The sequence below is a fragment of the Colossoma macropomum genome, unplaced genomic scaffold, assembly GCF_904425465.1.
Source record: "Colossoma macropomum unplaced genomic scaffold, Colossoma_macropomum, whole genome shotgun sequence".
In the NCBI taxonomy this organism is placed as follows: Eukaryota; Metazoa; Chordata; class Actinopteri; order Characiformes; family Serrasalmidae; genus Colossoma; species Colossoma macropomum.
This window is the reverse complement of record NW_023494795.1, coordinates 32,283,849-32,300,158: the sequence shown is the minus strand read 5'-3', so window position 1 is coordinate 32,300,158 and position 16,310 is coordinate 32,283,849. Positions and strand designations below refer to the sequence as shown.

General features: G+C 38.0%; 2 protein-coding genes across 2 annotated transcripts; one reads left to right on the top strand and one right to left on the bottom strand.

Moving 5' to 3' along the window:
- Positions 1-730: 730 nt before the first annotated feature.
- On the bottom strand, positions 731-6,462 carry eif2s1b (eukaryotic translation initiation factor 2, subunit 1 alpha b). Its single transcript, XM_036582202.1, has 8 exons — positions 6,322-6,462; positions 4,336-4,578; positions 4,151-4,230; positions 2,707-2,858; positions 2,292-2,398; positions 2,081-2,178; positions 1,321-1,464; positions 731-1,021 (listed from the first exon to the last, which is right to left on the bottom strand). Exons 2-8 carry the CDS (start codon positions 4,574-4,576, stop codon positions 896-898), a joined length of 948 nt encoding a protein of 315 aa, XP_036438095.1. The 5' UTR covers positions 4,577-4,578; positions 6,322-6,462; the 3' UTR covers positions 731-895.
- A 787-nt stretch (positions 6,463-7,249) lies between these two features.
- On the top strand, positions 7,250-14,600 carry atp6v1d (ATPase H+ transporting V1 subunit D). The gene is made up of 9 exons (XM_036582200.1): positions 7,250-7,489; positions 9,043-9,160; positions 9,874-9,953; positions 10,057-10,124; positions 10,614-10,658; positions 10,825-10,928; positions 11,652-11,718; positions 11,984-12,062; positions 13,172-14,600. Exons 1-9 carry the CDS (start codon positions 7,449-7,451, stop codon positions 13,314-13,316), a joined length of 747 nt encoding a protein of 248 aa, XP_036438093.1. The 5' UTR covers positions 7,250-7,448; the 3' UTR covers positions 13,317-14,600.
- Positions 14,601-16,310: the final 1,710 nt, after the last annotated feature.

Here is a 16,310-nt window from a genome sequence, read left to right as displayed (position 1 = left end):
AAGTGGATTTCTTTCGGCATAGCCTCATCATGCCTGCTTTAGAGTAGAATGGATGTCTCTATGAAAACAGTATCTTATTGTAGACTGTCACACTGTAACATTTGCCAATCAAGTCTGGGTCACAATTTTATTTTAGTCTTTCAGTTGCCGAGTTGAGTTGTACCAAAGAGTTTATCCCCGCCGCAAAGCGCCCCATGCGGACACGTCGTTCCACTTAAAATGGAAAAATGCAGAACGGATTCGACCCGACACTGTTCCTGGAAGTCTCTGGCTAAATTGATCTTAATTTGTGCGAACATGAAAACGGTGGTCTCTGTTTTTGTATTTACTAGTGGATGTGTTTTCAATAAAGGTGATCTTTTTTTTTATAAAATTAATTGGCATTTTGTCATTTTTGGAGTGAAGTAGGTGGGAGGTTGGTTGATCTGAATATCTTAAATGTGGCTTCAGAACCTTCAGATACCCCGCTTACAGAGACTTACAGAGCTTCCAAAAGCAAATTAAAATAAAATTAAACAAGTGTACAAACTCGGGTCTTTTAGAGCTGGTTTCTGACTACTAAATTGTAGATCAGTGGTGACTGACCATGGCAAAGCTGATTTAGTCTAATCTAGGCACTGGAAACCATCATAAAGTAATTCAATTTTTGCTTAAACAAAAAATGAAAGGCTGCTGTAAATCATCTCAAATTATCAAGCTATTTAGTGCATTTATATGCAAGTACACGTCACCAGTTTGCGTAGAAATTTTAATTCGTATTTTTTTTTTTTTTCCTTTTACAGATACCACTTTTGTTAGGATACAAAAACAGTTCATAATCTGAATAGCTCTGTATCCCCTCCAAGAGGGTCTAACTGCTGCTTGTGGAGCTGAACTTTTCCCTACGAAGGCTTCACTAGTCTTCGGCCTTGGCCTCCATCTCCTCAGCATCGTCGTCTCCGTCCACCTCAGCGTTCTCTCTTTCCAAACGCTCCAGCTGCCTCTGTAGCTCCGTCTCGTCTGTGTCCGTCACCACTTTGGGCTGTGATGGCAAAATAATGCATCCATAAGTAATTAAAGCGATTAGGTTTTGCGCATCAAACTGTACAAACCGAAAGCCTAAATCATCACAGATGCCTAAAACCATGAGGAGCTGTAATGTCCAATAGACTTTGGTTACTGAGCCTGAATGACTTTTGTATAATTTGCAAATATGGACAAAATTCAGCCTTCTAGATGGCTGGCACTACTGTATGCACCATCAGAAATGACATATTAGTAGTAAGATTTAAATAATGTTAAATACAATATGCAGAATGAGAGTTAAAACTTGAGACTGGCCTCCATCTGGATGTTGAAGACTCCTCGCTTCTCTTCGATTTTCTCTTTGATGACCGCCATGGCCTGGTTGAGCATAGACAGGCCCTCAGTCCGCTCCAGAGTGGTTGTGGTCATCACATACCGTGGAGGAGCAATCAGATTTATCTAACAAAAAAAGTTATAAGGGCACAGAATGTAGCACTGTTGTAAACATACTGGTGCCTAGAGTGAGATTTTTTTTGTCAGGGTTAAATACTAAGAAAACCCCTTCTGATGATGCACCTGCTTTGGGGCTTATACCTGAGGGCAGGCTGTACAGAAATGTCTCCAGGATGCAATGCTGTGCTACAGAATATTACATAATTTGTCAAATAACATTCGCTAGTTTTAGGCCAGAATGTCCCTTTAAGGAGTTCAGAACTTACATTACATAAAACCACTCGATCACTGCGGTCCACACCATTACAATTATCATACCGTATAATTGATGACTATGGAACTGTTGGATAACGTTTGATTTTTTTCAGTTGCTTATTTATTATACAAAGGACTAACTGTACAAAAATATCACAAAAATTGATGCAAAAATGTAAAAAAAATTAAATATACACATATTGAAACATGCGAGAACATTCAAATTCAAGAAATATCTCTCTTAATTATCATGTGTAAATGGATAAAAAAAAAGGGTTAAGCTTTCTACCTCCAAATGTTTTCCAAGCTTGTTTGCATACAGAAATCATTTAATTTCCTTTTCTAATTCATCCACTGCACTATTTACCTTAATTGGCATGGCATCTGTGGAGCACTTAAGTCCTGCCCTCAGGGCATCTTTGACAGCATCTATTCCCTCATATCCGTAACACGCCACTTCAATATCTGTTGAGAGCAAAATGTAGGAACAGGTTTACATTTAGAGAAAATTACATTCAGGAAAAAAAGTACCAGAGACTGAAAACAAGGACATCAACTGCTGTGTAGTGCTTTAGTACCTGCTCTGATTTTTACGGCCTGTGGCGTGAGCCGCCGGTTGATGTTGTCGATGAGCACAGTCCTCTCTTCTTCTGTCAGATCCAGTCCATCCAGAATAGAGGGATCACTGACAGAGGACAGAATAAAAATGTGCTTTATTCTTAAAGGTTCCAAAACAAAATGTCTAAAAACAGTTATTTAAAGCAGTACAAATTAAACCAAAAGGTTTTTGTTATTGCACTACACAGGGCTCCAACGTTTGGTTGTCAAAATGGAAAAAGTCAAAACAAAATGGTTAAATTAGTTAATTAGATCAATTTTAGGAATAATCTTTATTATCTACAGCCATAGTTGCAGCTATAAAGGACTGTGGTTATAAATGTTTCAAAACCAATGTTCCTATGATATAAAACTGGAGGAAAGCCTTGTTCTTACGACACTGCTTGTTTAAAGACATCGTAGGCGCCGTATCCCGGCCTCTTAAATTTCTCATCGAAGACCCAGGCAGTGCGCTGGTAGAGGCTTTCCAGCTGCTCGTCCTTGGTGTACTCCAGCACTTCGGCCACATGCCTCAGAATACTGTAGACCTGCCACACATCAGCCTCTTTTAGTCTTCAAACACATACAGAAAAGGTGAGTGCTGAAGTAAAGTAACATAATTCAAGTTATTAAAGACTCCACAGTGATTTGTATAGCTGTCAGAACAAAACCTTTCATTTCCATTTTGTAGTTTTTGATTTTTGGACACAATTTGAAGCTGCCCTTAATACACACAGAAACACACACATTTTCTAAGCCACTTATTCGTCTGGGTCACGGGGGCTGCCCTTAATAATGTGTGAAAATTTCATGATGAATGGACCAACAGTAGAGGTCCAAAATTCAAAACATTTTACACTGACTTCATTTAAACCTTAAGAAAGTTATTTCCTTCTCCTGAAGTTACAATTTTTGAGATGTAATGTTTTTTGCCTGAAAAACACAATATACAATTATTCTTATTATTTTTAAGTGCCATCAAATCATTTACGACTCCCGGCGACTATATGGATAATGTTTCTCCAGTTTAGGTCTTCAGGTTTCTTAATGGCTGGTTAATGATTCCTCTGTTTGTGTCCATCCATGTTGGTTGTCTTCTTTTACCATCAACTCTTTCAAGCATGATGGTCTTTTACAATTAATTGGTTCTTCTCAGGATGTGTCCAAAATAAGAGCTTCAGTTTGGTTCTCTGGGCTGCGAGTGAGAGACGAGGCTTGATTTGTTCGAGGATCCGTTCATTTGTTTTCTTTGACGTCCAAGGTTCTCGTAGAAATCTTCACCAATACTAGTATACTAATATCCCCATCATACTAATTAGTATACTAACATCCCCACTGAATGTCCCACACACCACAGAATGTGAATGTACATTCTGTCCAGTGTTTTGCTACTAGCCCCCAAATTTCCCCTCAGGGTTCACTAAAGTACATTGATCTATCTATGCTACATGTCCAGCATTTCTTCTGAAATCATCTAATACCTTTGGGATGATTTGGAGAAGCATTTGTGATCCAAGGCTGTTACTGCACCAAAGTGGGCACAACAGCCCTGGATCACAAACGCCTCTCTAACTCATCCCCAAGGTATTGGATGGAGCTCCATCACTCCAGAAAACACAGTTCCACTGCTCCACCGCCCAATGCTGGGGGGCTTTATAGCCCTCTCGCCCATGCTTGGCATTGAGCATAGTGACCACATCTATGACTGCTCCATTCTTTTGGAAATAATTTTCGATGGCAGTGTTCAGCATGTGTACAAGTAGCTAAAACAACTCTGTCTGGATACTTTTGGACATTTTGTGTATGTCTCTATTTATCTTTCAAAAAGTGAGCTACTTACAGTCTTAGATTTGGTAAACTTATCTTCACATTTGATGGCCTCCTCTGGAGATACTCTTCTCTTTGATAAGTCGATATATCCTGGAGAAAGAGAGTGAGAAACCAATCAAAATCAGAACGCCAAAAAGACCCTACAATAAAAGCCCAAGCCTAGTTTTGAAAACAGTGCATTAAGCGCAGGCCCACCCTTCTCTTTATCCACTCGGATCACCACAACGCATTCGTTGCGGCCGATACGGATCAGTTTGTTGATGGAGCGAATACGTCGGCGCGAGAGTTCACTCAGCAGGATCATGCCTTCGATGTTGTTGTACTCCAGCAAGCTGACGTAGGCGCCCATCTCAGCAATGGAGCGCACGTTCACCATCACCACGTCCTCCACCTCCGGGAACCGATGCTGGTAAAACCTACAGCTGAGTCCCGGCATCTCTGCCAAGAGAAAGACATGATTTATACTAATAACAAACTGATCATCTTCTCTGATTGTTCCCTGTTTACAACCTCAATAACTGCATTAAATATGGATCCATATGTTCCCCAGTCTCATAACTAGAAACTACTAATCTACTAAAAACAATAATATTTATTTGTAAAGCACCATTTATAAATATAAGCAGTTCCAGAAAAATGTAGAAAACAGAAGCATAAATAATAGTCGGCAAACAATTCCAAATCTTTGGATTTGGTTTAGCCTTTCTGATATTTTGCTGTAGAAATAATTATTTAATTGCCTAAATAACTGCTTTCAAACACTATTTATTTAAGTGGGAACTGTGGCCTAAAACTACACTCTTAACAATAAGGGTTCTATATAACAATAGTGGAACCCTTTTTAGTGCTACACAGAACCATCTACAGGACATTCTCCATCAATCTGAAGAACCTTTTTACGATGCAAAGAACCTTTTAATCATGCAAAGGGTTCACTGAGTGTTCATGGTTCTATATAGAACCATTTTCTTTACTAAAGAACCATCTTTTTAAAAAGAGAAGCATTTAAAATATTGTCATGTTACGTAGCATTCTGTAGCAAAGCACTGCATCCCTCAGCCTCAGACAGATTTCATGATTTTGTATCCTTTCCCATCAATGTTCTCTCACTACAATACCCAGCATGCATTATGCAAACGAATCTCCCAAAAGCCATAAGGAAATCCACTAATGTGCTGCTGATGTAGAGGCCCCCAAAGTCCACCACACAGCAGTTGTAGCTTTATAAACAGTCCCTCTCACCTTCAAGTTACATCATCAGAAGGGGATTTTCCTAGTTTTGACCAGGAAAATCTCACTCTAGTGAATATTGTGGCACTCACTACATGTGAGTAGCATGTTTACAACAGATGTTGTGATGGTTAATTTTTTTATTTTGGCCAGAGCGTCCCTTTAAAATGAATAGATGAATACAGCTCTATATTACAGTTAACTAACTATACAACGGGATATGATTACACAGATCTCTGTCTGAAAAAAAGATGCTTCTTCAAACGTTCTTTAGTAAAAGCAATGAATTTATACAGTTCTATACAGGACTATTTGCATGCTTAAATGGCTCTTTGCTTTATGAAATACTTCTTCAGACTGATGGAGAATGTGTTGTATATAGAACTTTTTTTTAAAAAAAAACATACATACCACACGTTCTCCATCAACTGGAATTAGAAGATCCATTTAAGCATTTAAAAATGGCTCTATATAGGACTTGGCTCTATACAGTGGTTTTAGAAAAACTGTCTTTACTAAAGAACCCTTGAAGAACCATGTTTTTAAGTGTGTAGAACCCATGGTTCTAAATAGAACGATTCTCTTTACCAAAGAACGCTTGAAGAATCATCTTAAAGAGCGTAGGTCTGACTGCCTGACAAAAACGTTTAAGTATTATATCTACATAATCTAACCCTAATAAAACGCTGATGGAGCTGCTGTTAGATTAGGATTAAATACAGCATGAGTTTCAGTAAGTAATCTAGTTAGAAATTGCTGGTTGGCTAAAATTAATAAATCCAAGATGTATTTTACGGTTTTAGACAGTAGTTAATGTAAAAGACTCATGTTATCACACCAGGCTGCTCACTGAGCACATGCGGTTTGGTAGAGAACTAATGTAGACTTTATCTTTTTAAAACAGATATCATACCGAAACGGTGAAGTGTGTGGAGCAAAGCGGGATGTTACCTGAACAGTAATGTCACTGAAACTGTACAGTTTAATAAGGAATCCTTTTTTAGGCGGTAATTGTGAATTTTGATGTGAAGAGGCTCCGCTGAATCAAGAGTTCGCCATAGATCCGCAGCAGGGAGAGCTACATCATGGCGCCGCACGGATCGAAGTCAAAATAAAAGTCTACAGTAAAAGTCCTTTTAAAGCAGAACAAGTCAATACACACTCACACAAAACTATTTATAAATGCAAAAAGAAATTTCTATCGTTTTCGACAGAAGTGTTTTGACAGGATGTAAGTAAATGTCTGTTCCCTAACAAAGTAAAAAAAATCATTTTAAAATGCTATACATTTTTATCCTTGTAATGTCCTGCTTAAAGCTGTACATTTACCCCGATTGTTTATATGAAATTAAAATAAAAACTGTCAACACGCACTCCATACAAACAGTAGAGAGCGACGAGTAAATGGTATTACCCAGATATTTATTTGAAAAAAGAAATACGTTTTATTTTCTTAATCGGAAACAGCAATGGACTCAGGACGAACTGTGAGTTGCTAAGCGTTTGTCAATGTAAAAGTCACCACTGAAAGTAAAAATATCTTTATTGTAACCTTTATTCCATCGGGATTTTAATACTATTAATACTATATACTATTAATGAGATCATACGTTTTAAAGATTTATAAAACATTTGAAAGATTTATTTTTGTTTTAAAACGCAGTCGTGCTTTTCCGAAATCACATGACGCTATGTGACACTTTTACACTTCAAAATAAAAGTTTCAATAAACGTTAAACAATTGTTTAATATTATATAATTAGTACTGATTGTTCAGTATTGCAGAGCGAGACAAACACTGAATTTAACGCAATCAATAAACATTAGAGAAAAAAGTGTCAAATTCCGTTGAATTTTATTTTTCCGAAGGGCCACCAGCGAGTCACATGACCCGCTGTGAGCTGTAATGTGATTTTCACTATGAGGGTCAGAAAACAGTAAAACCGGCCGCAGCGTTTCTGCAGTAAAATCTGCATAACAACAAAATACAAGGGACATTTCGAGCTTCTAAACTCGCTTTATAGATCTACATATACTTTCGAGCAGCGCTGCTTCGAGTTTAATTTACACAGGACACGATGTCGGGCAAAGATCGGATCGACATTTTCCCGTCGAGGATGTGAGTAGCTAAAGGCACATACGCGTAGTTGCTTGAATTTTCCTGTTCCACCTTAAATAGCGCGGCAGCTACATTCTGGTGGTTCAGGCGTTAGAATGTAACTGCTACACCGTTTAAGGTGGAACGGGAGAATTCAAACACGAAGCTGGTGAACAAGAAGTTGACAACAGCTTGTTCGTCATATACATGCTATTTGAACGATAACACGAAGAAATACAGAACATTTTGACTGTTTTGCCGCATTTTAGGCGTATGACAGTCGTAACTGAAATCATAAATGATTTTCAGGTTGAGTTTGCATTGAGTAACTAGATCTGATTGTTTAGTGTCTTCACTGTGATGGTTACAAACATAGCTGTACACCCCAAATGGTCTTTTCAGGGTTATATATTAGCTGCCAATAATCTGTAAGATGTAATATTCACAGAATGTGGATGAAAATTATGAATTTGAAGGTTTGTTTAATGTGCACTGGTATCCTGAAAGCCATTAGCAAGGTTATTAGACAATGTGAGCTTGAGTTTTAAAGTTTTTGTTTTGAAAAGCAAATGAAAAGAGCCTTGAGAAAGCAGCTTTATATAAAGGCGGCTATATTAAAATGTAATATGTAATATGTAGTATTAAGATGTGTGGTTATTCAAGATAGTTGGCTATTAACTCACTCATGCAAAAAACAGAAGTCTCTTTTATTCATTGTCATGTGATGCGAGGCTTCTGCCAGACAGGAAAATCCAAAGAGAAATGCATGAGGTTTTAAAAATGATTGTTGTAATGGAGTTGATGAAAAAGCACTGCAACGTTGAAGGAGAGCTCTACCGATTTTTCAACATCTCTGCATAATTCAGTGATTGAGATGTAACCAGAGTAATTCAGAGTGGTTTGGTGCGAAATGGTTCAGATTTCTTTACAGTGGTGGTGATAGGAATCAGGGGTCACCATGACTACAACACAAATATAGACATTTTATTTACTATCCAAAACCACCAGTGAACCTATATGTGTCTTCTGAGTTTTATATGTGATGTTGATGATGGTGAAATAATGGAAAATCTGAAATAATCAGTTTTCTTTGAGGATTTTGCCTCACAACACATGTACCTCTTCACTATGAATACATTTTAAAGATATGTTTTAAGCCAAAACCTTAAGCAAAAACAATGTCTCAGACATTAGGCAGTGTATTTATAACAATTTAATGTAATAACTTTGTGTGAGGGAGCTTTTAGAGGCACTGAACTCTTGAGATATCTGGTTAGGTCTGGTAGGATTGCCATGCTTTCTGTGCACAAAATAAATGAATAAACCACCAACATTTTGGTTGTGAAGGTGAAATTTCTGTGTGGTCAGTGAGTTAGCTTAATAAATAAAGGGAAATGTTCGGTATCCTTAGTTGACTGGCATAGTAAGAAAACTAAACAGCTGTGGTCATGTGGAGCACCTTTGATCAATCATTAACTAATATAAGGATTTATGAATCAGTACACACTTTTACATCTACATTATTGTTCTGGGTTATTTCTGCATCCCTGAAATGCTCTTGTTGATGGTTTTAGGGCGCAGACCATTATGAAGGCTCGTCTGAAAGGAGCTCAGACTGGACGTAATCTGCTGAAGAAGAAAGCTGACGCCCTTTCCATGCGCTTCCGGCAGATTCTTAGGAAGATTATTGAGGTAGGAAGAAAGCACACTACCAGGTCATATGGTCATAGCGTCGTTACATATTTATCTGTTTTTATCATAATATTGTGCCTATTAGTAATTAGTAAGGAATTGTAATAATCACACAGTTTACAGTTGTATGCTTACTTCACAATGAAACCAGTTGGTTTTCCACTGGAGCTGTGAGGCTAATGTAGCTCAGGAGTAGTGGAAGCTTATACCCCGCAAGCTAGCATGGTGCTAACTGCATGTCTAAATCATCAATCTGTGTGGAATTAAGGAATCTCTAATAGACTTGATTATGTTGTTTCTATAAACATGGACTGAAATGCAGGCAAAAGTATTTTTTAATGGCTGCACTTCAGGCGATACAACAACGTATTCAAGTCTTTTAGAGGTTCCTTAATTCCATACAGATCAAGGATCTAGACATGTGGTTAGCCGCATGCAAATTGGTGGGGTATAAGCTTCAACTACTTCTAAGCTACATCAAGCTCTCTGGATTTTCTGCAACAAATCAACAAGACTGTGGCTCCTTTCCATGAAGGTCTTCATAAAGTTTATATATACTTCTGTCCTTTTTTTTTGGCTTATGCTTGTGTCAGCATCATCTCAGCACCAACTCTTTTGTCTGTAAAATATAACGTGTCATACTGCACAGTATTTATTAGAGAAGGGAATTTATTTACCTTGTTTTACACAACACCTTTACCTCTGCTGCACAGACCAAGACGCTGATGGGAGAAGTGATGAGGGAAGCTGCCTTTTCTTTAGCTGAAGCCAAATTTGCTGCTGGTGACTTTAGGTAGGAATGGCCTGTGCTAATGTTAAAGCTAACACTAATGCTAATGTGTGCATGATGGTGAGTTCGGCTCTCCAGCTCACAGATCATGTGTTGTTTTTTTCAGCACTACGGTTATCCAGAATGTGAACAAGGCCCAGGTCAAAGTCAGGGCAAAGAAGGACAACGTAGCAGGTCTGGCTGAACTTTTTTTTTAAATTGCACTTTTAAATTATTACTTTTTTTTTAATTAATAATGAAGCTGCACTAACATGCTAAAATATGGTGAGTGTGCACTGCTCTGAGTCGCTCTTTAAAGCCTGAAACAATCATGTAAAGTCAGAGGTGTTGGGTTGTCTTTCGGACCATGTTGTATGTCTTTACGTACTGAGGTCACACTTACAGGCTCAAAAAGGTCTCGCTCGATGTTTAGGTCACAAATGATCTCAAAATCAACGTTATACTGATGAAGATGTGCTGACACGAGTAGATAATTCACTCACATCCTAAGAAGATGCGTCCTTCACCAAGTTTTCACTGAGTTCTCTTTATAAAGCTTTTATAAACTTAATTTGTGCTTTGTTTCATGTAGTTATATCAACATATTATTGGCTTGTGCCGAACTAATATTCCAATATTTATTTATTTGTTTGTTTATTTACTTTTTGCCTTATTTGGCCCCAGGTGTGACTCTGCCTGTGTTTGAGCACTACCAGGAAGGAGGAGACAGTAAGTTTGGCTGCAAAAAATGATTTCATCACAAAAACTCCACTCTACTGTATATCATAGACCCCTGTCAGACGTGCACTCAAGGGGGTTTCAGTGGAAGCTGTAATACAGCTGTAATGTACGGAAGCTGAAAAATAAAGGTTACATTTTGAATAATTTTCCATAGGTTATGAACTGACCGGTCTGGCCCGAGGTGGAGAGCAGCTGTCCAGACTGAAGAGGAACTATGCCAAAGCTGTGGAGCTGCTGGTGGAGTTGGCCTCCCTGCAGGTAGGGGGTGCTCAGAAATGAATACATTTTAAATAAATAAATTCAGAAATTCTCTCTCATATATATATATATATGATGTCACAATAAACCACACCTTTACATATATCCATCCTATACAGCCAACAGCAGGTTGGCCCTGCACATTCACGCTGAAGTTATAAGCGGTGTTTCAGCCTCGGCTGCTCTTTGCATGAGGTACAATACAGGGCAGCCAATCACAACAGAGCTCATTTACATTTCTCAGTCCTAAGGGCACATTAACAAAAACAGCCTTTTTAATTCCAAGGCATAAGGATGGCCTGGTCATGTAAAAATAAATGAAGACTGTTTTGATAAATAAACCCACACAAATATTATAAGCGAAAGATAAAATACAAGAAAAATGAATGAAATGGGCTCTTTAAGGGAAAAAGAATTATGTTTTACAGTAAGTGTTAGTTGTTCATTCTGGGACAGGTCAAACAGTACCTTTAGTTTTTAATTTTTTCCTTGCCTGTTTATTGTTCATTATTGTGTTTGTATTACCCATTCTGTTAACATCTACATATTAAAGCACTACATATTATTTGTCTTATGGGGAAATTACTCAGAAGAAAAGCTTATAGACTGGAAGATATGAACATGAGAGCAGAAAGCCAAATAGCTGAAATCAGGACATAAGAGCACAAAATTGTTGCTACTTTCTAACCAGTATGACTTTATCTACATCTCTTTTATTTGCAGACGTCCTTTGTCACTTTGGACGAGGCCATCAAGATCACCAATCGTCGTGTGAATGCCATCGAGCATGGTGAGTAGATTATGTTAAATTACTTTTTTAAAATATAATTTTTCTGTCAATAAAGCAAATTTTAGGTATTTTCAGTTAAATGGATGTTTCACTTGTATCTTTTTTCTTCTTAATCAGAAGCTTTTTGTTTTCTTCAGGGTTCAAAGTACTTTACACATGAAAAAAGAACAGAACTGCATATAATTATCATCTCTGAGTAATATGGAAAAATATATAGTGATAGGAGTTTTGGTGATTTTCCTTTGACTTTCCCTCTTTTGCTCAGTGATCATCCCAAGGATCGAGCGCACCCTTACTTACATTATCACTGAGCTGGATGAGAGAGAAAGAGAAGAGTTTTACAGGTGGGTCACCATGGTCTTTGGGCTCAGAGGCAGGACAAATGCAACAAAAAAATATTTGTTTGAATATATTATTTTTCTGAGTTTCAAGTGTTTCCCCTATTAAATCAGTTATCTTTAAGGTTGGGCCAACACGACATGATTTTTTTTGCCCGATTTTAACCCCAATTTGCCCACAAATTTTCCAGTGACTGACGATGGATAATCTGTTAGCGTGAGAGGAGAAACGAGTGAATCTTTAGCCTTTCGATCGAACTCTGAAGTGATCAGAGACCCTCCGATATCATGACACTTACGACTTAAAACGTTTGCGAGTCCTGTAGTGTGAGAAGGTCAGAGATTTACTTCACAACTGATTCAAACAACAGCCAATCAGAGAGCTAGAAGAGCAGAGAAAAAGGCAAAGAGATGCGCATGCACACCGCCTGAACAGCAGAGCATAGAGACAGAGGAGCTGCATGTATAACACAGGCGAATAAGAGCCGTTATCATGTTTATAATGTTGGATCCAGACGTCAGAGCCCTCTCTTTACAAGTTCAGCTCAGCTCCCAGTTTCTAGTGAAATATTTCTCCAGCTCTCACTGTATCAGCCACAAATGAATCCCCAGTTTAAGAAAAATAATAGCACAAACAGGTCAGATTCAGTAAGTTTAGCTCTGTTATATCTCTGAGGAGATCTGGAAGTTCTTATTCGTAGCCCAAACTCATTGTGTGTGTTATTCTCTCTCTCGTCATCTAGTGTGAGCGCCCAGTCGAGTAGTGTACACCCAGCCGTAGTAGCTGTTTTAGAGCAAGCACATTTTAATAGATTTAAAGGCCCTATAACTAACACTGCTAAAGTCTTAAAAGCATACTTCTCAATCCTCACCGTCCATATATGGAAGCGAAAGTTGCAAAAACAGCCCGTTTTGAATTCATCATGGTTGTGATGTTAAAGAGCACAGGCATATTTCGTTCTTCAATGAGCTGAATAGCAAAAACAGCCTGTTATAAAGAATGAGGTTGAAGAGTACAGATATAGAACAATCACTGTGAGTGCCCTGCATGGGAAATACAATATAAGGAAAGGTGTCTAATGTGGGCCTAGCTTAAATCTGTTCTACTCCACCAGGCTGAAGAAAATCCAGGAGAAGAAGAAGCAGCTTCGGGAGAGGACGGAGAAGGAGATTGCCCAGCGTCTGGCCAAGCTGGGACCCATGGCTGAGCCGGCCAACATGCTGAACGAGGAGGCCGATGAAGACCTGCTGTTTGAGTAAAGCTCCGCCCCGCAGCTTCCAACCCAAAACCCTGTTTATTCTGTGCCTCTGAGGCCGTAATCAACACGTTTTTGTGAAATTGAAAAAGATTTGTCATTGTTTTGTGTATATGTTGGTGCTTATGTTTTGTTTTCTTTTGCGCTTTGGGGAGAAGAAGAATGTTCACGTTACGACAAAAGCATGTTCACTAGAGCTCCGTTAAAAAAACAAAAAACAAAAAAAACAAACAAAAAAGAAAGGAAGTTGTTGGTATATGCTGCCAATGAATTTTTCTGTATATTAAGTATGCTGTGTCTGGTCTTGTCTGTGTGAGTGGCTTATTTTTGATGACTGAAAATCACACCTGTAGAATAGTAAAGGGATTTGTTCAGAAATGACCTCAAAAAATATCATTCCAAGTAACTGTACTTGCTCACATTCTGCTCTGATCTTCATCTGAGTGTTGAAAGAAAGCCAGTGTAGCCACCTGTGCAGTTTATTATGACTGGAAACCTTCAAATTCTTGTTTACTCTGAGTGTGGACGGAGGCTGTGGCTGACTGCTGAATTACACTCTTAAAAAAAGATGGTTCTTCAAGGGTACTTTAGTAAAGGGAATGGTTCTGTTTAGAACCATGAGCTCTATATACAACCATTTCATGCTTAAATGGTTCTCTGCATGGATATTGTGTTGTATATTGTTCTATATAGCACCAAAAAAGAGGTCTGCTATTGTTACAAGCTTGACAACAGTAGAAGAATCCTTTTTGGTGCTGTATAGAACCATATAGAACACATGCTCCATCAATCCGAAGAACCATTTAAGCATGAAATATAGAACTCGTGGTTCTAAACAGAACCATTCCCTTTACTAAAAAACCTTTTGAAGAACTGTCTTTTTAAGACTGTAGGATGAGTTTTCATCTTCACAATATCAGTGAATTCTTCTCTACACACTTAAAAAAGGTGGTTCCTGAATTGTTCTTTAGTAAATATATTAGTCTATATAGTACCATAAACACTCAAAGGGTTCTTTGCATGGTGAAAGGGTTCTTCAAACTGATGGAGAATGTGCTGTAGATGGTTCTATATAGCACCAAAAGGGTTCTTCTAACAAGCGTCACATTGTAAAAACATCAATCCTTTTCAAAAGGGTTCTGTTCAGAACCATCATATTCTGAATATTCACGATGCAAATAATCCATTAATCATGCAAAGAGTTCTTTGAGTGTTTTGTGTACTGAAACTTCTGCATTCTAACTATTCTTGTCTGTTGAATTAACTGCAATAAAGTGTATAGATGGTACTTTTCTGACTGAGCGTTTTACTGGCACACTGACCGTTACGGCTACAGTGGTGTATATTTGTTTTTAGTGCGAAAGTATTAAGGTGATAGCATACGTGCTAATAAAGTCATTGTTAGCTAATGTGAGCAAACTGTTCATAAAGTGGTCATTCTAAAAATAGCAGTCGACACATTGTCTTTTCAACTGAAGAGTATAGGAGGCCGTTTCCACCACAAAATAGACCATGTTTGTCCTAAAAATATTGTGTGGTACTCCAGAGAATTCGGTTCCGCTACTCCACAGCCCAGTGTCGGGGGGCTTTGTATTCCTCCAGGTGATGCTTTGCACCAGGCATGGTGACCTTAGCAGAGCCAGTTTATGGGGAGCCTGGCGGTTTCCTATCTCCCCCGTTATATCAAAAACAGGACCGCTAAACAGCAGAGGGCGCCCGCGAGCGAGTCCTCAATGAATTAGGGTGAATGGAGCTAAGCGGCTAAAAACGAAAGGTTAGTTTCTCATCACTTGCTTAAAACTTTATTTTAATTTTAGAAAGTAGAAGGATGTATTTCACTAAAAAAGCCAAAAAAACCTACCTGCATGTTTCCTTTTTTCTACAGACAACAGGTTTTGGGCAGCAGGACGCCATCATTACTGCTACTGAGTGCTGATTGGTTGGCGGACGGAGCCGCTCATTGGCTGTTCGCGCTCACTGACGTCATGGACTTCCTATAGCTCGAGTTTAAAAGCTCTTAAAATATAACAGCAATGTTCAAATGTTTTATGCTGTTCTGTGTTCAGGATATTAATGTATTCTTTTATCTTAAAAATGTTTAAGCATTTATAAACTATGATTTTGCTCAAATGCTCCATCTTAACCCATTCACTATGGACTCGCTCGGGAGCGCCCTCTAGCTTTTGCAAAACCCGGAAGACATTACAGAGCGGTGATTCTTCCCTCTACAAGTTCTCTGACATTAGGAACACTTGCTTAAGATCATCCTATTTTAAATAATTAAAATTTTAATTTCTTTTAGGGCAGTAAATAGGAAGGACAGAGCATACATGCTAATAAAGTCAGTGCTACTTAGCTTGCTAATGTTAGCAAACTCTTTATAAAGTGGCCATTCTAAAAATAGCATTGACACATTATCTTATAATTCAAATTTACACTGTGGTGCTCTTATTCTTGACGTAATAGTGCATGATGACTTTATCCTCGGCTGTAAATGTAAAGAATTTGCTACATTGTGTCTGATTGAGAAGTACAAAAGGCCATTTCCACCACGTAATGAACCATGATGTGAAAGTTTATCATAGTTCAGTAATACTATCTCGATTATTACTTGGTATTTTATCTCAATTATGAGACACCATGATTTCTATCATAATCATGATTAGTATCTCATAATTGTGACATCCCAGTAAAGAGAAAACTTCTTATAATTGACACAGTATCTCAAGACTCTCATAACTCATGAGTTAGGATTTTACAAAAGTAATAATTAAGAGGTATTACATGATACTATATGAGAATTATGTGAAACTTTCTAATTGTTATGATATAATAAGTCCTAATTATGAGAAACTTTCTTGTTATTGCAGCTCACTAAAATGCTTAATCTGAATTCATTTTTAAGTAGCCAAATGGGCTTCCATACAGATAAAATGTAATCTAAGATCAAAATGGTTTTGGAACAAAATGAAAAACATATATAAAGAAAAACATATAA

Bases quoted from the DNA above. Each gene is read 5' to 3' on its own strand.
- eif2s1b (XM_036582202.1), bottom strand. From the start codon at position 4,576: ATGCCGGGACTCAGCTGTAGGTTTTACCAGCATCGGTTCCCGGAGGTG. The intron at 4,231-4,335 runs GTGGGCCTGCGC...CTCTTTCTCCAG, and splicing joins CCGAGTGGATAAAGAGAAGG to GATATATCGACTTATCAAAG. The intron at 2,179-2,291 runs GTACTAAAGCAC...TGCTCTCAACAG, and splicing joins GGCCGTAAAAATCAGAGCAG to ATATTGAAGTGGCGTGTTAC.
- atp6v1d (XM_036582200.1), top strand. From the start codon at position 7,449: ATGTCGGGCAAAGATCGGATCGACATTTTCCCGTCGAGGAT. The intron at 9,161-9,873 runs GTAGGAAGAAAG...TCTGCTGCACAG, and splicing joins TTCTTAGGAAGATTATTGAG to ACCAAGACGCTGATGGGAGA. The intron at 10,929-11,651 runs GTAGGGGGTGCT...TTTTATTTGCAG, and splicing joins TGGAGTTGGCCTCCCTGCAG to ACGTCCTTTGTCACTTTGGA.